General features: G+C 45.4%; 1 protein-coding gene across 1 annotated transcript in view; it reads right to left on the reverse strand.

The window, feature by feature from the left end:
• Positions 1-8,634: 8,634 nt before the first annotated feature.
• NRIP3 (nuclear receptor interacting protein 3) overlaps positions 8,635-27,745 on the reverse strand; it is a 75,168-nt gene continuing 56,057 nt past the window's right edge. Inside the window, exons 4-7 of the mRNA XM_082270756.1 lie at positions 24,475-24,614; positions 15,114-15,166; positions 10,897-10,994; positions 8,635-9,362 (exon numbers count right to left, since the gene is read on the reverse strand). Of these exons, the coding sequence (XP_082126882.1) occupies positions 9,347-9,362; positions 10,897-10,994; positions 15,114-15,166; positions 24,475-24,614 (307 nt within the window). The 3' untranslated portion in view covers positions 8,635-9,346. The remainder of the gene's footprint in view (positions 9,363-10,896; positions 10,995-15,113; positions 15,167-24,474; positions 24,615-27,745) is intronic.

Raw genomic sequence — 27,745 nt, forward strand, 5'->3', positions numbered from 1 at the left:
TATGGACAACGCTTTCCATTGATCACCACTGTATGGAGAATTCCTCCCACTGACTACTATTGTAAGGAGAATTCTTACCAATGACCTCTATTGTATGGAGAGATCCTTCCACTAATCACCAATATATGGAGAATTCCACCCACTGACCATCAATGTGTGAAGAATTCTTCCCATTGACCACCAATGTTTGGAGAATTCTTCCCCCTGACCACCAACATATGGGTAATTCTTTCCACTGAACACCAATTTAGGGAGAATTCCTTCCAATGTTTACCAATGTATGGAGAATTCCTCCCACTGACCATCATTGTATGGAGAATTCTTCCCACTGACCACCAACATATGGAAAATTCTTCCCACTGACCACCAACATATGGAAAATTCTTCCCACTGACCACCAACGTATGGAGAATTTCTTCCATTGATCACCAATGTATAAAGATCTTCCACTGAGCATCGTTGTATAGAGAATTCTACCCATTGACTACCAACATAAAGAAGATTCTTCCCACTGACCATCCATGTAAACCTGGCCTTATACCTGTATATGTTCCCCTATGCATGTAGAGTTCTTCCCCTGACCACCAACATATGAAAAATTCTTTCTGACCACCATTCCATGAAGAATTCTTCCTACTGACCTCCAATGTACTGACAACATTTTCCATTGATCGCCACCGTATGGAGAATTTCTCCCACTGACCACTATTGTAAGGAGAATTCTGCCCAATGACCTCTATTGTATGGAGAATTCCTTCCACTAATCACCAATGCATGGAGAATTCCACCCACTGACCATCAATGTATGAAGAATTCTTCCCATTGACCACCAATGTTTGGAGAATTCTTCCCCCTGACCACCAACATATGGAAAATTCTTTCCACTGAACACCATTTTAGGGAGAATTCCTTCCATTGTTTACCAATGTATGGAGAATTCCTCCCACTGACCATCATTGTATGGAGAATTCTTCCCACTGACCACCAACGTATGGAAAATTCTTCCCACTGACCACCAACGTATGGAAAATTTTTCCCACTGACCACCAAGGTATGGAAATTTCTTCCCACTGACCACCAACAAATGGAGAATTCTACCCACTGACCACCAACATATGTAAAATTCTTCCCACTGACCACCAACGTATGGAGAATTCCTTCCATTGTTCAAAGATCAATGTATTAAGATCTTCCACTGACCATCATTGTATAGAGAATTCTTCCCATTGACTACCAACATAAAGAAGTATCTTCCCACTCACCATCCATGTAAATCTGGCCTTACACCTGTATATGTTCCCCTATGCATGTAGATTTCTTCCACCTGACCACCAACATATGAAAAATTCTTTGCACTGACCACCAATTTAAGGAGAATTCCTTCCATTGACTACCAATGTATGGAGATTTATTCTCACTGACCACCAATTTATGGATAAACCTTCCATTAACTACCAATGTATGGAGAATGCTTCCCACTGATCACCAACATATGGAGAATAATTCCCCCTGACCACCAATATATGGAGAATTCTCCCCCTGACCACCAATACTGTATATGGAGAATTCTCCCCCTCACCACCAACGTATGGAGATTTCTTCCCCCTGACCACCAATATAAGGAGAATTCTTCCCCCTGACCACCAACATATGGAGATTTCTTTCCACTGACCACCAATGTATGGAGAATTCTTCCCACTGACCCCCAACATATGGAAGATTCTTCTCACTGGCCACAAATATATGAAGAATTCTTCCCCCTGACCAGCAATGTATGGAAAATTCTTTCCACTGACCACCAATTTATGGAGAATTCTTCCCCCCGACCACCAACATATGGAAGATTCTTCCCAATGACCACCAATATATGGAGAATTCTTCCCCCTGAACAGCATTGTATGGAAAATTCTACCCACTGACCACCAATGTATGGAGAAAACCTTCCACTGATCACCAACATATGGAAAATTTTTCCCACTGACCATAAATGTAAACCTAGCCTTACACCTGTATAATTTCATTAGAAAAAAATTAATAATTCGAGAATCTGTGAAGGCCCCATCGAATGGTTGAATAAACTATTTCTATACTTTTTCTACAGACATTCAAACAAAATTCTATCGGTATTAGGCCAGATTTAGGAGAATACTTCCCACTGTCACTAGATGGTGGCATTACACTGACCTCCATTGTAATGGACAGTCTTCTCAATGACCACCAATGTAAGTGGGTCCTTCTCTCATTGAACACCAATGTGCTGTGGTTAATTTATAATTTTAGCAGGGGTTCCCTGTGACCTCAAACTTAGTTAAAAGGTTCCTCATTTGTAAAATGTTTGGGAAAGGCTACCATAATCCAACCACAATGGAATGTGTAGATGTTGCTTGTCCAAGAACAGGAAAGGGAGGTGTGAAGGTTGTGGAACCCCTGGCTCTAGTTTAGTATAATTCCATCCTTGGGGTGAAGAAGTCTGCATCGGTGTAAATTCTTCAACTCACATGGCTGAAGGGGTAAATTGTTTTCAAATTTCTGGGGTACAGATCTTGAAATGGCAATATACAGTATGTAGAAGACAGATGGTGTAGAAGGCCCTCACCCTTGATGATGGTTGGTAACGATGGTTCAATAATGGTTGTTCAAGTTTGATGTAGATGGCCTCTTTTGTGCCGCTTGTGAACCAATTTTCCTCTCTGTCCAAAATGTGCACCTCGCTGTCCTCAAAAAATGTCCCTTTTCCTTGAGGAAGTCTGCGGAGTCTTGACATGTAGAATTTGTCCTCCTATGGGCAATATGTTTTCTGATGGGTTGTTCAGTCTCCCAATTGTACATGTAGATGGGGTGCAGTGTGGAATAACACACTCGTTCCTAGTGCAATAAAAAGAACTTGTATTGAAATAATGCAGAGACAATTTACAAATAACCCGGTGGGAAGGCAGCCCAACCAGGACCACTCACAATTCCAACAATGTGTAGAAAGCAGACTGTAGCCAACTTTCAGCGTCTGAAGAGAGAGGAAAAATGCGGCCTGGCCGTCTTTTGACCAAGCAGGAAGGTGTCCAGAGAGGTTGTGAACCCTACGTTTTCCCTCCTCGTCGGGTACCTTCCCTTACCGTTAGCAGGCGTGGTACCTGTCTTTACTCTACCAACTCTGGAATGTACACCAAACCTGGTAGCTAGGGCCTTAAATAGGCTGTGCCTGACCCAAGATGGCTGCCAGAGTCACACGGGCCAGCAGCATCCAATTGGATGCTTCCCCAGTGACCCAGGAAACCATAGAGGAACTATATTCCTCTTGAATTCCCCTCCAGCTGCAGAGCCCCTGCAGAGAGCACCACCTACAGTGGAGAAAGTAGACTGTACCTGTCTACATACCAGTGTTTGCATTCTTCACTATGATACGCTGCATATGTTGCTAGTGTTGGGTCTTTCGGAAGTACAAGCTTCTGTCTCCATATATTGCTGGACTTGAAGGACACACATATGAGATACTTTAGCCCACTGTCAGCTAATTCTGGGTCACAGGGGAACTCTCCCATGACCCACAAAGTATAGCCCAAAACGTTTAACCCATACTCCTCTTTGAAAGATCCTTCTGTGTTTTCCTGACACCCCAGCTACATACGGGATGACTTTATTCCCCCCTGTGTGCTGCTCCTCTCCTCTCTTCCATGGTCCAGTGTTTTTGCTTGACCATGTTGAAGATGTCTTTGACCAAAGTCCAGTCTCTGGAGCCACAAACTTTCAGAGGTCTCCTGAGATGTCTATTTTGTGTTTTCCTGGAATTTTTATGTAACATTTGTATGAGTGTTTTGTTTGATACTTTATTACAAGGCTTTCTTTATTTTGATATGGAGACTTTGTTTCTCTTGTGCACAGCTGGGTAATTGGCTGATCCTCCCAGCATTGTGTAGAACGGTACTTGAATCAGCTGTGCTATTTAGTGGATAGCGATGACTAAGCTTTATCGGTTGGAGGGCAGTAAGAACAAGCAGCTGAGCTGCATTTTAAACTGCCCCCCCTTCCCGACCACTTCCCCTTAGGCTGCAAAGGCAACAGACAGGGTGTTCACATGCCACAGAAAAAAAATATAGACATTGTCGCACTCAGTAGGCAGTACAGCTACCGCCCTACAACTGTGTCGAATGTCTGGTGTGGGATTTTAGAGGTTAAAACTGGCAACGAGGAGGGGACGTAATGCCTCATTACCACTTGTCAAACGTTCTATGAAGAGTGATCCACTGCAGTGCTGTATTTTGGCCTAGGCCAACAAGGCCCAGGCCTAGGGTGGCACTTTGCAGGGGGGCAGCAAAAAAGCCACCCCCCCCCTCCACCAGAGACTCTGTTGGCCACTGGTTGCTAGAGCCACCTCTCTCATCCCCTCTCTCTCTCCCTCTCTCACCCCTTCTCTCTCTCTCTCCCTTTCTCACCCCCTCTCTCTCCCTCTCTCACCCTCTCTCTTTCTCTCTCATCCCCTCTCTCTCTCTCATCCCCTTTCTCTCTCTCATCCCCTCTCTCTCTCTCTCTCTCTCATCCCCTCTCTCTCATCCCCCTCTCTCCACCCCCCCTCTCTCTCTCTCATCCCCCTCTCTCCACCCCCTCTCTCTCATCCCCCCTCTCTTTCTCATCCTCTCTCTCACTCTTTGATTTTCCCCTCTCTCTCTCTCACCCCCCCTATCTATCTCACCCCCCCTCTCTTTCATCCTCCCTCACCCCCTCTCTCTCTCTCATCCACCCTCTCTCTCCCTCCCTCACCCACCCCCTCTCTCTCTCTCACTCACCCTTCTCTCTCTCTCTCCCACCCCCTCTCACCCCCCCCCCTCTTGTGAGATCTCAGGTGTTCATGCTGGGACTTGTAGTCCTTCAATTTTGGAGGAAGTCACATCCGTTAAAAAAGGACTGGGGCAAATTTACATAGGGGGGGGGGCACTCTTCAGAGCACCAACACATGTGGCTCCTGAAAAATCTTCCCAGACCAAATTTACTGAGGAATCAGTCACCCATAAGAAGGATACAGCTCACATGTCTCTAAGGCCCTTTTTAGGCTGAAACATGTGAGCTGTATCCTTCTTATGGGTAACTGATTCCTCGGTAGAGTTGGTCTCGGAACATTTTTCAAGAGCCAGCTTTATGTATTCTTGACCAGGATTGTGCCATCTCTGAACTGGTATCTCAGTCCAGGAAGTATATGGTGACCCTGGATGATGCTTGAATAAAGATGGTGTCATCCTTCAGGAAAGAAAAGCAGATGAGGTTGGGTCATACTGTTGCATTGCGGTAACGCTTTATACTTTTTATTACCGCAACACATGAAAAAACACGTGTTGCACATTGCAGAGCTGCGGTTCTATTTATTCTTGATGTCGCCCCAACCAGAGGCATAGCTAGAACCTCCAGAGCCCAGCTGCAGGAAACCATGAAGGGCCCCCCTGACCCCGGCCCTTTCCTCCGAACCCAGGGCTCTTCTCACTGATCCTGGGGCCCTTTACTCCCATTGTGGAGCCCTTTAATATGATCCCACAACGAGACCTTTTCACATGTTCTGCAGTGAGCCCCCTTCCTGCTGTCTTGGGTTCACCCTACGAATGCCAGGGCCAGCTTTCAAGTGCAACCTTTGTGACCCTGGTAGCTCCACCGCTAGTGTCAGTAGTTTTTTTTTTTACAATTTTATTTTTAATTTTTTTTTTTTTACTATTTTTTTAGGACCCCCCCCCCCCATTGGGGGGGGGGGCTTTGGTGAGATTTCAGGAGTCTAAACAGACCTCTGATGCTTCACCTTTTAGACAGAAAAAGGAGATTGAGGACACAACCCTCAGCCTCTATCTCTGCAGCCTCCGCAACACAGAATGAATAGACAGGAATAGCTCTGTACAGAGCTTCCCATTTATTCATAAACTGAAGCATAGTAAACACTGTTTACAATGCTTCAGTTATAAATGGGCACAGGAGCGATCAGTACTGATCACTTACTGTGCCCATTTAGATAAGGAAGGGGCCAATAAATGACATATTTACTGGCCCCTTCTCCCCGCTCTCCATCCTGAAAGCATCCCCAGTAGCAGCTGGCAGGAGGGGGGAGGTCGACAGTGCTGTGGGGGGGGAGGGGGAGCCCACAGGAGCCCAGTGGCAGCAGAAGACAGATAACCTTGATGGGAGGGGCGGTGGGGGCAGTATACAGAGGAACCGATGCCCTCCATTTTCCCCCTGCAGCTGCTGAATGCTTGTGGGAGGGAGAGGAGAGGAAGTCGGCATTCAGCAACTGCAGAAGGAAAATGGAGGGCATCAGTTCCTCTATACGCTGCCCCCCCCCCCCTCCCCACCCCTCCTATTAAGGTGTAGAGCAGATTGTGACAAGGGAGCCGCATGGTAGGGTTGCCCCCTCATCCCTTTAAACCAGGACACACATTAATTACACAGGTTCTGTGGCTGATTAATGTGGTAATTTAACTCACTTAGTGCCTTATGCAGCCTCAGAACCTGTGTAGTTCAAATGTATCCTGGGTTAACGGGATGAGGTGGCAACCGTATCGCACGGGCCCCTAAAGCATGGCGCTGGGTCACAATTGCGACCCCTGTAGTTATGCCCCTGACCCCAAAACAACTTTCCAACGGATGTGTATTGCAGCGTCCTACAACACACAGTAATGCTTGTAACTACTGTGCATTGTGCTGCATTACATAAAAAAAGTACATTGCACCTATTTTGCCATTACATAGCTTATTCAAATGAATAGCCAGGGTAAGCCCTGTGATCTCTGTGAATGGTAATAAATACCTGGAAATGTGACACTGACACTTTACTTAGCAGAGATATACGAGTATTTATCATTAAAAAATGTATCTGATCCTAGGTCCACCTTAAGCAGGATGCTAATCACATTGCCTGATATACAGCTGACCACTAGAGGGAGCATTCACACATTCTGTATATGAAACACGGATGACAGGTCCACTTTAACTCTTCACAGCACACAGGTCTAAAGTGCCATACAACATAAAGTAAAAAAAAAAAAAAAAAAAAAAACTCTCAGCAATTTGTATATGAACATCAAAGTTACTGATCAATAAAATTATTTAGGCAGCTGTAAATGTGATGGTATGCAGGGCCGACCACCTTCCTCTGCCTTTGGTCTATACTCTGTACAAAAATATTCTTTCATCTTAGGGTCCCTGAAAAGTTTGGAGCAGATTAAAGAGACCCTGTCACCACGTGTCTTTATCTGACTCCTACGTGGGAAAAGGCAAGGATAGTACTCACATCATCCCCCGTGTTGGGTAGTATTGTAACTGTGTTGCACACTCCGACACTTCCAGGTGGATCAGGTGGACATCCAGGTGTCAGATATTTGTGTCTCCCTGCTGTACGCTGTCCCTTCCCCTTCTCACTGCTATGACACTAGTATGCCCCTTCAGCTCTGGTACTCAGCCCATGTAATGTGTCAGTAGAGGAGTGGACAGTGTGAGTAGAGCAGAGGTCGGTGTCAGTAGGGCAGTGGATGGTGTCAGTAGGACAGTGGACGGTGTCAGTAGGACAGTGGACGGTGTCAGTAGGGCAGTGGTTGGTGTCAGTAGAACAGTGGATGGTGTCAGTAGAACAGTGGATGGTGTCAGTAGGGCATTGGTTGGTGTCAGTAGAGCAGTGGATGTGTCAGTAGAGCAGTGGATGGTGTCAGTGGGGCAGTGGACGGTGTCAGTAGAGCATTGGACGGTGTCAGTAGTGCAGTGGACGGTGTCAGTAGAGCAGTGGATGGTATCAGTAGAACAGTGGACGGTGTCAGTACAGCAGTGGATGTGTCAGTAGAGCAGTGGATGGTGTCAGTAGAGCAGTGGACGTGTCAGTAGGGCAGTGGATGTGTCAGTAGGACAGTGGACGGTGTCAGTAGGACAGTGGACGGTGTCAGTAGGGCAGTGGTTGGTGTCAGTAGAACAGTGGATGGTGTCAGTAGGGCAGTGGATGTGTTAGTAGGACAGTGGACGGTGTCAGTAGGACAGTGGACGGTGTCAGTAGGGCAGTGGATGTGTCAGTAGAGCAGTGGACGTGTCAGTAGGGCAGTGGGTGCGTCAGTAGGACAGTGGATGGTGTCAGTCAGTAGAGCAGGGGTTGGTATCAGTGGAACATTGGATGGTGTCAGTCAATAGAATGGTGGACGTGTCAGTAGGGCAGTGGATGGTGTCAGTCAGTAGAGCAGGGGTTGGTATCAATAGAACAGTGGATGTTGTCAGTCAGTAGAGCAGTGGACATGTCAGTAGGGCAGTGGATGTGTCAGTAGGACAGTGGACGGTGTCAATAGAGCAGTGGACATGTCAGTAGGGCAGTGGATGTGTCAGTAGGACAGTGGACGGTGTCAATAGAGCAGTGGACTTGTCAGTAGGGCAGTGGATGTGTCAGTAGAGCAATAGAAGGTGTCAGAAAGGCAGAGGTTGGTGTCGGAAGAGCAGTAGACAGTGTCAGAGAAGTGGATGGTGTCAGCAGAGCAGAGGTTGGCCATCCATGGCTCCAATATCGGATGGTTCATCAAGAACTAGATGAAATTCCTTCTGTGTTTGGCCAGCTAAATCTGCAACATAGTAACAGTTTTTTCTGTAATATAATATACCCTACTGTGTCCTGTAATGATGTGGATATCAGCAGGAGCCAAGATACCGACAATCGATCGGTGTGTCTATCCCAGCAGACTTAGAGGATGGTTGTCACCAATGGAGGGGAGATCTACTGGCGGGAGAGGTAAGTATTCTCTTTCTTCTTCACAGGTATGGGCTACAGGTAAGTGACAGGGTCTCTTTAATCCAGACTATGTGAAAATATACTGGGGGGTTTCTCCAGGCCCCCGCAGCCCTTTGTCAGTGACCGGTACTCTTTTACTAATGGTGCCAAATACATTGCTGGACTTTCAGCAGCATTGGCTCAGCCAGTTGCAGGGAACAATATTTAAAGTGGAACTTTTGCTACAGCTTTACAGGTGAGGATCGGATGATTTTCCAGAAATCTTATGGCTGTTTGCTTCCCATTGAATGCAATGATAGTTCTGTCTGGAGTTCCCCTGTATAAAGGCACCTCGAGGTACCGGCTTTTACATTTACAAGAAGTCTAATGACAGGTACACTTTACAGATCCGTAGCAGTACGGGGCTCACCCCAGAGTACAGTGTGTGTGTCATTATCTAGAAATTCCAGCATAGTAAAATACATCTAGTAAAAAATGGTAACAGTGATATAGAATCAGGGGCGGGGGATGGGTATAAAAAGCACAGAGAGATTCAGATCTGGGTACACACAAGGACACACGAGCTTCCATCCAATCTGCTGATGATGGCGGTGCTCCTGGCTTGGTTGGCGTCTCTTCCTTCCATTATGCATCTGACGGGCTGATACAAAGAGATAATCGGTTATTGCAGTGGCATTGGGTTACAGATGTACAACGTTATTGCCGAATTTATGAACAAAGCTTGAGCAGTGTTTGGAGTTCAAAACCTCCCGATTTGCCCCATGTACTATGAACCCCCCCAGGTCAGTCTGTGTCCCACAGTATAACCCTTCCCCCTCCAGGTCAATCTGCCCTCCAGTAACCCCCCCCCCCCCCCCAACAGGTCCACCTCCAGGTCAGTCTGTCCCCAAGTATGATCCTTCCCCCCCCCCAGGTCAGTCTGTCCCCCAGTTTTCTCCCCCACAGGTCAGTCTGTCCCCCGTATAATCCCCCCCCCCCTTCATGTCAATCTATCCCCCAGTATAATTCTCCCCTCCCCTCCCCTAGGTCACTGTCCCTAGTATACTCCTCCCCAGGTCAGTCTATCCCACAGTATAATCCTTCCCCCTCCCCAGGTCAATTTGTCCCAAAGTAAACCCCCCCTCTCAGGTCAATCTGTCCCCCAGTAACCCCCCCTCCAGGTCAATCTGTCCCCAGTATAATCCTTCTCTTCCCCGGGTCAATCTGTCTGTCACCCAGTATACTCCTCCCCCAGGTCAGTCTCTGTCCCCCATTAAATCCCCCCCCCCCCCGGGCAATCTGTCCCCTAGTATAATCCTCCTCACCCAAGTCAATCTGTGCCCCAGTATACTTCTCCTCTAGGTCTTTCCCCCAGTATAATCCTTCCTTCCCCTTCAGGTCAATCTGTCCCCCAGGAAAATTCTTCCTCCCCTCCAGCTCAGTCTCTCCCCCAGTAAAGTCCCCCCCCTTCAGGTCAATCTGTCCCTAGTATACTCCTCCCCAGGTCAGTCTATCCCCCAGTAAAATCCTTCCCCCTCTCCCAGGTCAATCTGTCCCACTGTAACCCCCCCGCAGGTCAATCTGTCCTCCAGTAAACCCCCCCCCCCAGGTCAATCTCTGTGCCCCCGTATAATCCTCCTCTCCCCCAAGTCGATCTGTGCCCCAGTATACTTCTCCTCTAGGTCTGTCCCACAAATATAATCCTTCCTTCCCCCCTTCAGGTCAATCTGTCCCCCAGTAACCCCCCCCCCCCCTCCAGCTCAGTCTGTCCCCCAGTAAAATCCCCCCTTCAGGTCAATCTGTCCGCCAGTATAATCCCCCCCCTAGGGCAGTCTGTCCCCTAGTATAATCCTTCCCCAACTCCAGGAAGAGAACTTCCTGTTATAAGGTGTCAACACTATGTGTCTGTTTTCTAGTTGCACTTCTGCGTTGTCACCTTGTCATATGGACTTCTAATGGATTTGAATTAAAACACAAAGGCAGTTGTTTATGATTCACAGGGCCTAGACCAAACGGAATAATTAAGTTGGGGTTTACATCTAAGCTGATATGGAACAATATATAATATTTAATAATATATGTAATATGTAATATGAAGATAGAATGCTTTGTAAGGAAAGAATGCATATAATGAATAAGTTCATCCATGTTCTCAGGTCACCACATACTGTACATGTAGAACATAGAATACTTACTGTTCCTCTTTAGCCGTGCTTCTGCTGCCAATAAACGGGAGGACCTCTTTGTCTGACCTTCCCACCTCCAGCTGGCTCTTCTCCAGATTTATCACACACTGACAAAGGAACCACATTATGAATTACTTATTATTAATGGTAGGGGAACATAAAGTCTCCTTACACACGGCACCAGATAAGGACTTTTTATAGTGGCCAGCAAAAGGTTAAACATGTTTCACCTGGTGGCTAAGGTCATGTGACAGGAAGATCGCAACCCCGCTGTGTCGGGCACCATCCCCTGACCCTGCCAGCCACCTCTGAGACCTCAGATCAGAGCTTCAATAGGAATCACAGGGTTTAGAGAAGTCCTGAGAGAACTGTACTTTGACACAACTGATGGGAGACCTGGGAGGACTTCCCTTTACTCTGCCAGGCAGCGCTACATCTGAGGTCTAAAGAGTGAATTTTACAAAGGGAGGGGGGAATTTGTGCTGTGGGTGATTTTATTTGAGGGGTAGATGTTTGTACTGGAAGGGGGGCAGTTTTCCCTGCGGAGGGGGAATGAATGTTAGGTATTCCTAGCCTCTACACTGTGCATTACATACTACTAACCTCTGAACTGTGTATTACATACTACTGACCTCTGAACTGTGTATTACATACTACTGACCTCTGAACTGTGTGTTACATACTACTGACCTCTGAACTCTGGGTTACATACTACTGACCTCGGAACTCTGTGTTACATACTACTGACCTCTGAACTGTGTGTTACATACTACTGACCTCCGAACTCTGTGTTACATACTACTGACCTCTGAACTCTGTGTTACATTCTACTGACCTCTGAACTCTGGGTTACATACTACTGACCTCGGAACTCTGTGTTACATACTACTGACCTCTGAACTGTGTGTTACATACTACTGACCTCCGAACTCTGTGTTACATACTACTGACCTCTGAACTCTGTGTTACATTCTAATGACCTCCGAACTCTGTGTTACATACTACTGACCTCCGAACTCTGTGTTACATTCTACTGACCTCCGAACTCTGTGTTACATACTACTGACCTCCGAACTCTGTGTTACATACTACTGACCTCTGAACTCTGTGTTACATACTACTGACCTCCGAACTCTGTGTTACTTACTACTGACCTCTGAACTCTGTGTTACTTACTACTGACCTCCGAACTCTGTGTTACATACTACTGACCTCTGAACTCTGTGTTACTTACTACTGACCTCTGAACTCTGTGTTACATACTACTGACCTCTGAACTCTGTGTTACTTACTACTGACCTCTGAACTCTGTGTTACTTACTACTGACCTCTGAACTCTGTGTTACTTACTACTGACCTCCGAACTCTGTGTTACATACTACTGACCTCTGAACTCTGTGTTACTTACTACTGACCTCTGAACTCTGTGTTACTTACTACTGACCTCTGAACTCTGTGTTACTTACTACTGCCCTACGAACTCTGTGTTACATTCTACTGACCTCCGAACTCTGTGTTACCTACTACAGACCCCTGTACTCCCCATTACATACTGCTAACCCCCACACTCCACATTACATACTGCTGACCCCGGCACTCCGCATTACATACTGCTAACCCCCCCACTCCACATTACATACTGCTGACCCCTGCACTTCTCATTACATACTGCACAAGCCTTCACTCTGAATTACATACTGCTAACCCCTGCATTCCGCATTACATACTGCTGACCACTGCACTCCGGATTACATACTGCTGACCCCCTGCACTCCACATTACATACTGCTGACCCCCTGCACTCCGCATTACATATTGTTGACCCCCTGCACTCCTCATTACATACTGCTGACCCCTGCACTCTGCATTACATACTGCTGAACTCTTAACACTGTGTTACTTTCTAATAAACTCTGAACTCTGTGTTACTTACTACTGGGGGGGAGGGGCAGCAGCGCTATCCCACGGTACATAGTCTACAATGTAACTCAGGCAGGCTTGATGGAAAACCTTGAAAAGTTTATTTATAAAAATTATATATAGTGATGATGATTAAAACATAATAAAATGTATTCCAAACCAGATCTGTGGCGTTGCTGGGGGACACAGGATGACCGAGCCGCTGGGTGAGCCGGAACTGTGTAGATGATCACAGCAGGGAACCAGGCATAAGGGAGAAGGATCTTATGTGCCAAAAGCAGACCGGACCAGCCGGTAAGGTGGCGTGGCTTCCTCCCACCCGATAGCGTGGCTGCTCGCACTGAAGCAGTATAGACGTGCCGCGGAGCCGCCAGCCAGAGGTATCCACAGCGGAGGCCGCTACTCGTAAGCGGCGTCAGCAAGCGTCGGGACCTGGCCTGGAAAGCATCAGAGTTGCCGTGACGACATGTTTCGCACTGCTGTGCTTTGTCAAAGTCACGGGAGGAACAGCAACCTGAACATTTAAGGTGGAGGAGGGGGCGGGCACCCAGTGTCTCGATATCATCATTAACCCCTCAACATCCACTCTTATAAAAGATTTTTTAAAAAGGAACATAGATAAAAGCAATTGCTACTGCATAAACAGTTGGTAATGCTAGTGGACATATGCATTCAGTACTGGTACAAACATAAAACTGCAGATATGAGAAAGAATAATAAAAAAAAAAAAAAAAAAAAAACGCATAATAAAAACGCATTAAAATTTGACTTTATTCATTCCTGAGAGTGAGAGATATCACAGTTAGCGCTGGAAGTCCCTTTGTTGTTTGTTACTTACTACTGACCCCTGAACTATTTAGGCCTTCCTTACTTCTTATTGGAGCATCTTTAAAAAATAGAATAACTGTCTTATAATAACCGGTATATGACTGTATTTGTCTAGTTGGTTTACAACAGAAACAAATGAGGAACACTGGAAGGATCTTCCTAGTTATAATGACAGCACATACAGCTGTGCAGTGTATTGTGTAATTGGGGAATGGTACCAGATAAGGCACATTAGATACAGGAGAAGGTTAGGCACCCTAGACATAGCATACAAGATCATTTATTTTAGACAGGGAACGGGAGAGAGCTATGTATATTAATCAGGGCGCCAGTGTTAGTGATGTACAGTATATTGGACACGGCACTAGGGACAGCTATGTATATCTTCCACCTTACCAGAGTACAGTCCTAGATAAGGCTCAGGATATTAGACATGTACACATAGTATAAGATAAGGGCTCGGCATATTATATTCCTATATTTTATGGCTTTAATACAGAACTGTAACTAATAAAAAAAGGCCTCGGGCATCAGCAGTATTTGTGTAGGTACATTAGCCACCTCATGTGCTGTCTGCCTACCCTCCAGATACGGACCTTGGTGACCTCTAGACATGGACCATGGTGATCTCCAGATTTGGACCATGGTGACCTCCAGATATGGACCATGGTGACCTCTTAATATGGACCATGGTGACCTCTTGATACGGACCATGGTGACCTCTTGATATGGACCATGGTGACCTCTTGATATGGACCACGGTGATCCCAAGATATGGACCACAGTGATCTCCAGATATGGACCATAATGACCTCTAGATATGGACCATAGTGACCGCTAGATATGGATTATGGTGACCTCCAGATATGGACCATGGTGACCTCCTGATAATACGGACCATGGTGACCTCTTGATACGGACCATGGTGACCTCTTGATACGGACCATGGTGACCTCTTGATACGGACCATGGTGACCTCTTGATACGGACCATGGTGACCTCTTGATACGGACCATGGTGACTTCTTGATATGGACCATGGTGACTTCTTGATATGGACCATGGTGACCTCTTGATATGGACCATGGTGACCTCTTGATACAGACCATGGGGACCTCTTGATACGGATCATGGGGACTTCTTGATATGGACCATGGTGACCTCTTGATACGGACCATGGTGACCTATTGATACGGACCATGGTAACCTCTTGATACGGACCATGGTGACCTCTTGATACGGACCATGGTGACTTCTTGATATGGACCATGGTGACTTCTTGATATGGACCATGGTGACCTCTTGATATGGACCATGGTGAAACCAAGATATGGACCATAGTGATCTCCAGATATGGACCATAGTGACCTCTACATATGGACCATAGTGACCGCTAGATATTGATTATGGTGACCCCTAGATATGGACCATGGTGACATCTAGATATGGGTGGTTAGTACAGAACTGTAGATGTCTTACCTTCAGATGCCGCAAAGCCTGAAGACCCAGAGAGGCGATCCGCTCGTTGTCATCTGGGGGGAGGAGGTCAGAAAGATGTATTTTATTTTTATTCCAGAGCTTACAATCTTATTGAGCCAATGCAGTACCACCTTACCCATCCCCTCATTTATAGAAGCCACCACAATACATCCATATTTGTTATTTCATTTGGAACCCCAAAGACAAAGAATTGCGGTATGTGTAAGGAAACATTACAGGGGTGGATGACATCAATCATAAGAACCTCCGTTTCTTCATGTCTACATCTTAAATTTTATGATTCAATTTCTTCTGCTTTTGGTAAAATGTTTGTGGTCATTACAAAGAGGTGATTATCTGCTCTTAGCACATAAGTGTAGATGTCACCAATTACAGCGATCTGACTTGTAGTTGAGGCTATAGTCTTTACAAAAAAACCTAATGGAAAAAGGACCCCAAATGTCCCTAATACATAAAAAACAGATAGTGCAGATCAGCCTTTCTTATTAAGGGTTCTATAGAATCCAAAGGTTTCTCCAGAGGTTTCTAGGGGATCCTGGATCCATTAGCAATTTCTGCCTCTCAGATTTATGACTGACATTAATGCCCTTTTTAACTATACTGGTCACTGACTACCATTGCAAGGAACTACCTTCCCAATCATCACCAGTGTACTACATGGGAACTTCTTTACTGACCGCCAATGTAAGGAACGTTCTTCGCAATGACCACCAGTTTACCTGTCACCAATCTCAGTGATCCGACTTGTAGTTGAGACTATAGATCTAGCCTACACAGGTCCTTTTTCTAACAGACAGATACTCTTAACCTCCATCTCCCCAGCTTATGAAACCACACAAAATGCAAAAAAACTAATTTCCATCAAACTTTTCTTGGAAGAATTGATTTGAATGGCAAGCAGTCAAATACCACCCAAAAATAGCATTGAGGACTTTTTTTTCTAATATACTCCAATACAACCAACAATATATTGGTGGGAAAAGACTTTACAAAAAAAATCTCATGGAAAAGGGGCCCCAAATGTCCCTATTTCATAAAAATTGGATAGTACAGATCAGCCTCTCTCAATAAGGGTTCCATAGAACCCAAAGCTTCCTCCAGAGGTTTCAAGGGGATCCTTGATCAATGAGCAATTTCTGCCTCTCTGATAAGTTATGACTGACACTAATACCCTTTTTACCTATACTGGTCAATGACCACCAGTGTAAGGAGCTTTCTTCTCAATCATCACCAGTGTACTAGGTGGGAACTGCTCTACTGACCACCAGTGTAAGGAAAATTCTTCTCGCTGACCACCAATATAAGGGACATTCTTCCCAATTTTTGTTTATTAAAAGTCTTGCAATCAATAATCATAAAATCAATATACATAAATAAATATATACATATTTACATGAAAAGGGAAAAAAAAATACATAGCAAGTTCTGCTCTCAAATAAAGAATGGCTTTACAGCAAAAACAAAACTCACATCATGAAACACATCATTACCGGGAAAAATAATCTTAATAAGACTCACACCACCACACCAGACATCAAACCTGCGAGGTCAAGAAACAACAACCACTCCCATTATGCATGCAGCCCTTCTTCAAAAATGAAGATATTAACTAACAAAAGCTAAGGGCGTGAAAGAAATAGCATAGGAAAAAAGCTTTTCACCCAGAGATGGACAGTTCACCAAAAGCAGGTCTGATATTCCTCCACGCCCTTATCCAGACCGCTCGAGGCTCCCTGCCCTTCTCAAGACCCCGAATCTTCCCAACCTCACCCAGAATATCGTACACCACCACCTCGACAGGGAGGACTTTCTTCCGCAGGGTAATCTGGCACCGTGCATTCCACGTGAAGTAACGGACAACTATACTAACTAGAAAAAGTGTATCCAAATCAAAATCCCAGAGAGTCGGGAATGCCCCGTACACCCACTCCGCATAACTCATGCGATAGAGAAAGGGGATGCCTAGAGCCCTCCCCACCCTTTTATACACCTCTATGTTAAAGGGACACTGGAGCAAAAAGTGGTCCATAGACTCCACTTTACCAACACACTCCGCTCTAGGACAATCCCGATCATCCACAGGGCGATGCTTCAGGTTCCCTCTCACATAGAGCCTTCCATGGAAAGCGAGCCAGGCTTGATCCCTAAACTTCAAAGGGATTCTTCCTAAGTTAATTAAACGCAACCCCTCCCTCATTACGGGGCCTGGGCAATCCCTTAAGGTCAGCGACACACTGAAAGCAGAGCCCAAAATCCTCTTCTCCAGAAGCTTTCTGGGGAGGGACTTGATATCCCCCACTGTCACCTGCCACTGCCTAAGTATTTTCAGACACGGTGCAACATAAGCCGGAAGCTTGCCATGTCGGACTCTCAGACTTTTCACTGGCCCGCCATCTTCCCAGCATCGCAGAAAAGGCCTAAACCAAGATTGAAAAATACCCACCCATCCCGGCGGGTTCTCTGCTAACATATTACCAAGATTATACTTTAAAAAAAGCAGAGAAAAGAAAACTATAGGGTTGACCATTCCTAGACCACCCTCCCGCCTGGACAGGTAAGTTACATTGCGTTTGATCAGGTTCAGCCTATTTCCCCATAACAGTTGGAAAAAGCAGCTGTACACCCTTGCATAGAGAGATTCCGGCAAGATACAGACAAAGCTGACATATAAAAAGATTGGGATCAGGTAAGTTTTAATCAAGTCAACCCTTTCCCTCAAGGAAAGTTTCCATTTCTTCCAGCTTGCCACCTTGGCATTGGCATTCAACAACCTGCTTTCCCAATTTCGATGACCATAGTCACCAGGACCAAATTTGATGCCCAACACTTTAATTTCCTGCTGGGGCTCTGGGAAGGCATCCGGAAGTTCGAAGCTTTCACCCTCCTCACCCATCCAGAAAACTTCACTCTTTTCATGATTGATTTTAGAGCCAGAAGCCTCAGTGTACTGCTCTATCACAGAGACCACCTCCTGCGCCTCCTCCATCCCAGAGATAATAACAGACACATCATCGGCATAGGCCACGACCTTCAAAGGCGGCACACCAGCAATGCCCAAAGGCACCCCACACAACGATCCACTCTCTAACCTTCTTATGAAGGGATCGATTGCGAATACATATAGCAGGGGGCTCAAAGGACACCCCTGGCGCACCCCAGAGCCAACCTCAAAAGGCCGTCCAACCCAACCATTAACAAGTGGGAAGCTCTCAGCCCCTTTATATAATGTTTTCAGCCAATCAATAAACCTCCCCTGCAGGCCGTATCTACCAAGTAGCAAATACAGGTACTCATGATTGACTCGATCAAAAGCCTTCGCCTGATCCAATGCCAGCAAGTACTTTCTCCATCCAGCAGCCCTGCATCGCTCCAAAGCCTCCCGGACAGCTAAAATTGCTGAAAAGGTACTTCTGCCCTGGACCGAGCAGTGCTGATGATTGGACAACAAATCGCCTGCTACTGATGACAAGCGCCAAAAAAGAATCTTCGCCAAGATCTTTCTATCAACATTGAGAAGACTGATGGGGCGCCAGTTCTCAATTATTGAGGGGTCTTTACCTTTTGACAGAAGAATCACAGCGGATTGCCTCATGGAGGGAGGGAGAGAACCCTCATCTAAACAGCTGTTATAAACCTCCGTTAAAAAGGGAGCCAGAATGGACTTAAAACACTTGTAAAATTCAGCTGTCAACCCATCTGGCCCAGGCGACTTTTTGGTAGCCAGCTTCTCTATAGCACGAACTACCTCATCCGCTGAAATTGGTTCTGTCAAATCCATCAAAGGCAATGTATCATTTCCCAATCCTGGAGTAGAATCCAGAAAGCTTTCCATCCTGTCCCGACTAAGGTCCTTTCTTCCCAGAAGGTCTGCGTAATATGACCTGAAGATCTCCAGGATCCCTGATCTGGACTTCACCAGGGAACCCGTACTATCCCTCAGACCTATGACCGTCTTAACTGCTATGCCTTGCTTACAGTTCTGGTAAGGATCAGGCGAGTGATATTTCCCATAATCTCTCTCCAGAACCAAGGAGGCATGCCGGTCGTATTGACACTTCCTAAGAAGAAGCTTTACCTCCGAGATCTCCCCTGGATCTCCTCCATACGAGACAAGACGATCAAGCTTCCTCCGCAAATGCTGGTAGGCAATATACATACCAAGCTGCTTCTTCTTACTTATGGCCTTGAAAAGTCCAATCGCCCTTTGTTTCACAAGCTCCCACCACTCTGACTTACTGCTGCAAAAGTCCAGAATAGAAACCTGTGCCTGAAAAAAATCCTCAAAGGATTGTCTTACCTCTACATCTTCCAGGAGAGCCGAATTCAGTTTCCAGGTACCCCTTCCCCTGGGTGGAGTGTCCGAGGCATTCAGAGTCACAGACAGCATACAGTGGTCAGAGAACTCCACCGCCCTCAACTCAGGAGCCGAGAAAGCAGAGTTCTCCTTTAAAAAAAACCTATCTATCCTACTCTGACTATTCCCTCTCTGAAACGTGAATCCCGTGCTGCCAGGGCAGTGCTTAATGTGCACATCTACCAGGCCTGCTTGTCTAACCATATCTCTAAGAAAAACGCTATCATAACCCAGCCTGTCTATGGAGACCCTCCTGTCTTCAGGCCTAATTATGGTGTTAAAGTCACCTCCAAAGACAACCTGCTGGGATGTAAAAAGGAAGGGCTTGATCTTTGTGAAGAGGCATTTCCTGTCCCATTTTGACTGCGGTCCATAGATATTGATCAGGCGCAGGTCCTGCCCCCTAACAGAGACGTCTAAGACCATGCATCTCCCCATTTCTACCTCAATTATCCGCCGGCACGTTACCATATCGGTTTTAAAAAGAACCGCAACTCCGCTGCAAGGCTCAGCCGCAAGAGACCAAAAGGAGGGACCGCATCTCCACTCCCTTTTTGCTAGATGGACATCGGCCAAAGTATTGAGCCAGGTCTCTTGCAAAAATAAAATCTCAGCATCAAACTCACTGAGCAAAAATAAGGCAATATCACGAGCTCTTGCAGATTTCACGCTGGCGACATTAATGGTCGCCACCTTTATCAGAGCGGGCACTGCCATCAGGATGATTGGGGTAGTCGTTTCTTAACCTCCACCACACTCTCATCACCCGAAACAGCTCTCTTTACACTATGTGACTCCCCCTCATCCATAGATGATAAAGTAGATAAATCGGATACTAACTCCTCCCCTGATAAAACCGAAAATGTGTTGCCAAGAGGAACCCCTCCTGGCTCTAACTGTAAGGAAGAAGTGACCGCTTTACTGGTCTTCCTCTTCTTCTTTTTCTTCCTCTTTGTCCTCTCCCACCCCTCATCATCCGAATCCTCCACAACAGAGGGTGAGACATGGGACATGGACACCCCTCCCTCAACCCCATCGACCCCACCACCATCCAGCACCCCTGCACCCTCTTGGCCGCGTTTGCGGTGTCGAGAGACAGGGACTAGAGGTGGAGTAGGCCGAGGGGGAAGATCCACTATACCCGCCCCCCCAGCAGCTTCCGCTAGTCTGGAGGATCTACGCACAGTAGATGTAGGAACAACAGGAGGGACAGACTCAGGGACCACATCACTAGGGGAAACAGAATCTGACACAACAGACACAGACTCAGGGACCACATCACTAGGGGAAACAGAATCTGACACAACAGACACAGGAGGGGCAACAACAATTTCCTCTCTAACTTCAGCTGCTTCATCTTCTTTATCAAGCCTCTGCAGCTCAGTCTCCAATCCTGGCAAGTTATGCAGTGCCTCTGGGCACTGGCTATATGGATGACCCAGCTGCTGGCACAAATTGCACCGAATCTGGGTGCATTCTCTGGCCAAATGGCCTAAATCCTGGCACAGTGAGCACTTCTTGTGGGTGCAGGACGATGCAAAGTGGCCTTTATCACCACATTTATTACACACCTTAGGCTGACCTTGGTAGAAAATGGTCAGCCTATCCCTACCCAGAAAGGCTGAGCAGGGAAGGTGCTGAACTACATCGCCCAGCACCCCCAATTTTAGTGACACTGTCCAGCCCCCTGTCCATATCCCATGCTCATCAAGGACCTTCCGCAGTGGAGTGAGGACCTCGCCATATCGGCGTAGCCATACTAATAAATCAGCCTCTGGTATGGATTCGTTACGCACCAAAATGGTCACTGATTTTATCAGAGGCTGTCTTGAGATCACTTTTGGCACCAAACCACTCCACTGCTGAAGGCCCTTGCACCTCCTAAATCTCTCCCAGAAGAGATCCAAACTTTCAGGTTTTACAAACGACAAATCAAATTCATAACTCCCCACCGGGCAAATTAAAGCAAAAATATCACAAGCTTTAAACCCCATTTCCAAAATCAACTCAGCCACCCTCCCCCTTACTGGTGGAGTTCCATCCCCCACCCACCTCAACTGTACCACATTCCTCCTCCTATACCCACCAAACCTCCCTGAATTTTGACTAATAACAGAATTCCCACCACCCACCCTGGTGTGACTCCCCAAAGCTGAAGCATAGCTTCCCACATTCCTCCCAGCAGAAAATCCATCAGTTTTTTTTAAATTATCTGACACACACTTAGCAGATAACGATTGCACAGATTCGGGATTGATCTGTGCAATCGAATCTTTCCTCTGCTGAGCAGGAGGAGAAATGTCATTTTTATTTTTCCCAGCATTACTAACCCCTTCACCACCACCCACCACATTCATTGCTTTAACATTGTCATTTTTTATACTTGCTGGGATATTTATTATTGCTGTTGTCTTCACAGCAGAATCCATAGTTGCTGCTGCATTGGTAAGAACTCCAGCTGTCATCTTCTCTTCCACTAGGACAGGGTTTTCAGCTGTGGAAATAGCATTCTGTTTTAACACAGCAGCAGGTAAAGCATTGCAGGATATTTCCATTGCTACTTCCATTCCACTTCCAGAACTATGTTGATCCCCTCCCCCATCAGCAATCAGCACTGGAAGACTGGGAGGCTCAGGTGAACATGAAGCAGGCTCTTTGGAGCTGGCAGCCATTTTGCTTGCCGTGGGACTACTGGTCTCAGCCAGACCAGCAAAATCCATGCCTGGGGTGTTTAATGCAGGTCCATCCACATTCGTCTGATGGTCCGGGGCTTGCATGTCTGCACTCGGTTTCTCCACAGCGGTAACTCCAATAGGTAGCTGTATGCAGAGCTCTTTCTCACCTGGGACACCATCCACTACAGCAGATGGGGCAGACATGCTGGAAGGCAGCATGGTGTACTGGGATTTCTCCACCATTACTGGCTTTGCTGACTTGAATCTCCTCTGCCCATCCTCAGGGATTTCTGATGGATCATCAGAAAATACAAACCTGTCTGCTTTCAGGGGTGACTCCATCTGCTGGATGAATGTCAGGGATCCATGTCCACTCTCAACCCCCTGGCTGGTTGCCGCTGGTGATTCCCAGTTCTGGCATGGGGGGAGAGGTGCAGAGGCAGATGGAGCCTGGTCATCCATTAACTGAGGCTGCTGATCCACAGAACTTGCTGATGCTTGGCTGGTAAATCGCCTCTCATTGTCAAATTTTTCTTTAAATGCTCCACTTCTGTCTTTCAGCCTTTCCAATAATAAAGTTTGTTCCTTTACCCTTTCTTCCAATTCCTGTAACTCAGGCTTCATGGCTGTGCGATTTTTACTCCAGGCTTGGAAATACTTGGTTTTGAAGGATTTGTGTTCAGCCTTCAAAACTTTAAGTTTTTCTTCCGCTCTCCCAATCGCCCTAAAACGATTGATAATCTTCTGGCTGAAGACATCCGCATTCTCACCAGGGCCTGGACCCACAGACAGGTCCTCCACCTCCTCCTCACTAGGCCCCGTGTCATCAGGGGGATCCCTCCCAGGGCCTCCCCCAGGATCAGGCATTGTTCCTGGGCCAAGCTAGCAAGCAAGGCCCAGGCTTGAAAAGGGCTGGTTCTCACAGAGAGCTCTTTGGGTGTGTCCTCCTCCTTCTTCCCACTGACCACCAATGTAAGGGACATTCTTCCCACTGACCACCGATGTAAGGGACATTCTTCCCACTGACCACCAATGTAAGGGACATTCTTCCCACTGACCACCAATGTAAGGGACATTCTTCCCACTGACCACCAATGTAAAAAACATTCTTCCCACTGACCACCAATGTAAAAAACATTCTTCCCACTGACCATCAATGTAAAAAACATTCTTCATAATGACCACTGGTGTAAGGAACATTCTTTCCAATGGCCGCCAACATACAGAATATTCTTTATAACGGCCACCAATGTAAGGAACACTATCTAATTACCACTAGTATAAGGAGCATTCTTTCCAATGGCCACTGATGTACAGAACATTCTACATAATGGCCACCAGTGTAAGAAACATTCTTTTTAATGACCACCAGTATGAGGAACATTCTTTGCAATTGCCAGCAATGCACCAAACAATAATGGCCACCAATGTAAGGAACATTGTTTCCAATGGCCGCCAACGTACAGAACAATCTTCATAATGGCCACCAGTGTAAGAAACATTCTTCATAATGGCCACCAGTGTAAGGAACATTCTTTCCAATGGCCGCCAACGTACAGAACAATCTTCATAATGGCCACCAGTGTAAGAAACATTCTTCATAATGGCCACCAGTGTAAGGAACATTCTTCCCAAGGACCACCAATGTACAGAACATTAATCATAATGGCCACCAGTGGAAGGAACATTCTTTCCAATGGCCTCCAATGTAAGGAACATTCTTCCCAAGGACCACCAGTGTAAGGAACATTCTCTATAATGGCCGCTATTGTACAGAACATTCTTCATAATGGCCGCTATTGTACAGAACATTCTTCATAATGGCCACCAATGTAAGAAACATTCTTTATAATGGCCACCGGTATAAGGAATATTCTTTATAATGGCCACCAACATACAAAACTTTTTTCATAATGGCTACCAGTGTAAGGAACATTCTTCATAATAGCAACCAGTGTAAGGAACATTAGATTGGTGGTCATTCCAAAGACCACCATTCTTCACATGGACCACCACTGTAAGGATCATTCTTCTGAATGACCACCAGTGTACGAGGGGGGCACTTCTCTGCTGGCCACCAAAATGAGGGGAGTACTATAGCTTTTCTTTTATGGCCATTATTTTAATTATGAATTTTTAGCTGCAGATAGAAAAAAAATTTTCACGGGGGTTCCCTTAGAGCTGAAAAATTTTTACGGGTTCCTCCATGTTAAACAGATTGAGAAAGGCAGGTCCAAATTCTCCCAAGTCTGAATATTGTACTTCTCCAATGAATATCAATGACAGGTACCCTTTAATCTCTGACACTGACCTATGACGACCGCACTGCACTCCACAGCAATGTTGCCCAGTGTGACTGGCATTCGGTCTATCTGTCCGAGGATCTTCATGTTATATGGCAGATTGATGCTGTCCTCTTCATTCTTGTAGAACCTGAAGTGTTCCTTCAGTCTACAGAAACAGGAATAAAAGATTATATAACTATCAGTCCAAAAATCCCTGCACCACCCTCTCAGCTTCACCAACACCAGTTTGAGTAGGACAGGCAGGTTGCATGTAACAGTATCATGTGACAAGAGACTACATCCCCATACCCATGAAGATATTGTGAATGATTGTAAATAGTTACATAAAACTCAGACTTGGTGTGAATCGAAAATCTGACTGTGAAATGTTCGGGATAGTGTTCAGAATTACTGCATCAAATGTTGGGTTTTCAAGGGGTCTATGGACTTTTTAAAATTGGCATTTCTTGGCTGTGTCCACAAATATCTGACACAGATCAACCCCGGCGGCAGCCTCTCACCTCGGGAGGTGACTTGCTACAAAGTTACAATATTGAAGTCTGATCCCTGGGGGAGGGGAGACTGAGGAAAAGCTTCCTGCTGCCTGCAGCAGACTGATTACATCATCTTACAAGTCACTGACTGGTGCTAAAGGGCGTTTTTTTTAGTACTACTTTTCTGAAAAATGATAATGTTTCTGTATACTGTGATATCTCTCTATCTTTGTCTGATCAACATTTATAAACAATGTTACTTTGTATCTCTCTATCTCTGTCTGATCAATAATAGACCTATTGCGTCATTACGCAATACGTCATTTCTGGCAGGGACTGCGCATGCGCGGTGGCATATGTTTAGCGTCCAGGTGAGGGGATCTCCATGGTTTACCCAAAATATGTGTTCATTTATATTATGGATTTTAATTACCCGGATCTGTCTGAACAGCACATACCATGATTTGTTGTTCTAATGTAGATTTATTGACATTCTTGTATTGATATATTTGTGTATTAATATATTGCTCTTTGTAGTGAACTGATATGCCATCTCCTGAAGAAGCCATAGTCTGGCGAAACATGTAGAGATGAACACATTGCAACAGTACTGTATGGATAACTTATTCATAAATGTTTTTATCTGATTCAATATTTTTAATGATTATAATAAAAATGGATTTTTAAACTATATTTTGACTGGCATCTTTAAAATCCCGGATCTACCTCTTCATCCATTTTGTTTTATTTGGGGATGTGGTGCCTAGGGTAACCTCAGACACTAGTTTCTATTTCCATTTTCTGTCTAAATAATGTTTATAAACATTGTTTACTTTGTATCTCTCTATCTCCAGTCTGATCAATGTTTATAAACAATGTTAATTTGTATCTCTCTATCTCCTGTCTGATCAATGTTTATAAACAATGTTAATTTTTATCTCTCTATCTCCCATCTGATCAATGTTTATAAACAATATTACTTTGTTCTCTGTATCTCCCGTCTGATCAATGTTTATAAACAATGTTACTTTGTATCTCTCCATCTCCTGTCTAAGCAATGTTACTTTGTAGCTTTGTATCTCCCATCTGATCAATGTTTATAAACAATGTTACTTTGTATCTCTGTATCTCCCGTCTGATCAATGTTTATAAACAATGTTACTTTGTCTGTCTGTATCTCCTGTCTAAGCAATGTTACTTTGTATCTCCCTTCCGATCAATGTTTATAAATAATGTTACTTTGTATCTCTCTATCTCCTGTCTGATCAATGTTTATAAACAATGTTACTTTGTATCTCTGTATCTCCCATCTGATCAATGTTTATAAACAATGTTACTTTGTATCTCTGTATCTCCCATCTGATCAATGTTTATAAACAATGTTACTTTGTATCTCTGTATCTCCCGTCTGATCAATGTTTATAAACAATGTTACTTTGTATCTCTGTATCTCCCGTCTGATCAATGTTTATAAACAATGTTACTTTGTATCTCTGTATCTCCTGTCTGATCAATGTTTATAAACAATGTTACTTTGTCTGTCTGTATCTCCTGCCTAAGCAATGTTACTTTGTATCTCCCATCTGATCAATGTTTATAAAAAATGTTACTTTGTATCTCTCTATCTCCTGTCCTGCCTGATGTAAGGCTACATTCACACCTGAGCGTAGCGTTTTCACGTGTTTTTTACCGCGATTTTACCGCGATTTTTACCGTGATTTTTGCCGCGATTTACAGGCGTTTTTTGTGCAGGGGTTTTTAGATTGAATAGAGACCAATAGAAAACGCCTATAATCTGCCCAAAAATAAGCTCATGTACTTTTTTGGGCGTTGGGCGTTTGGCTCACAGCGTCAAAACGCTCAGATGTGAACAGGGGCCATTGAAATGAATAGGATTTGTCTTGTTTGGCGTTTTGAGAGCTGATCCTAGAGCAGAAAAACTCCCCAAAAACACCCCAAAACGCCTAGATGTGAATGGAGCCCAATGGGGTCTCTAAAGACGACACTGATGTAAGAGAGGACTCTGATGGGGGTACTAATTTAAAGGGGAACGCTGATGTGGATACTGATGTAAGGGGGGTCGGATAGGGTTACAGATGTAAAGGGGACTCTGCTGAGGAGCCTGGTGTAAGAGTGCACTCTAATGGGGACCCTGATGTAAGGAGGGACTTTGATGGTGACCCTGATGTAATGGGGGGACTCTAATGGGGACTCTGATGTAATGGGGGGACTCTAATGGGGACTCTGATGTAAGGGGGGGCTCTAATGGAGACCCTAATGTAAAGGGAGATTCTGGTGAGGACTTATTCATGTAAAACTTTTACTACAAAAGTAAAAAAAAAGGTTTTGCTTCAATCTGTTAGTGTATATAAATCTGCTAGTCCATTCAACACTCCCCTCCCCCCCCCCCCCCCCCAGAATGACAATGCCGCTGTCCAAAAGTGTCCCCTGTGCTCCCTCTTTCAGAGTGGGTGGCGCACTAACCCAGTAAGTGTGTTACTGACCAGATCACCAGGTGAGAGCAGATGGGGGGGAGGGGGGGGGGAGCCTAAACAAGGAAAACGAATGCAGCCGCCACATCTAATGATTGGTAAGCTGCATTATTTTACATTTCTGGTTTTGGGTTGTTTGATCAGTCTGCTCAGACTGGGAGAGAATAACTCATTCTCCTATCTGGTAATCTCCAGTTGCCACAAAAAAATGAAACAGCAAACAAATCAGAAAAAATGACTTTTCGGCGAACCTCAGAAGAATAATGAAGAATGAGCCCTATAATGAATGCCCGCTGTAGTCCCTCTTTAAA

The sequence above is a fragment of the Pelophylax lessonae genome (assembly GCF_965119305.1).
Source record: "Pelophylax lessonae genome assembly, chromosome: 10".
Classification (NCBI taxonomy): Eukaryota; Metazoa; Chordata; class Amphibia; order Anura; family Ranidae; genus Pelophylax; species Pelophylax lessonae.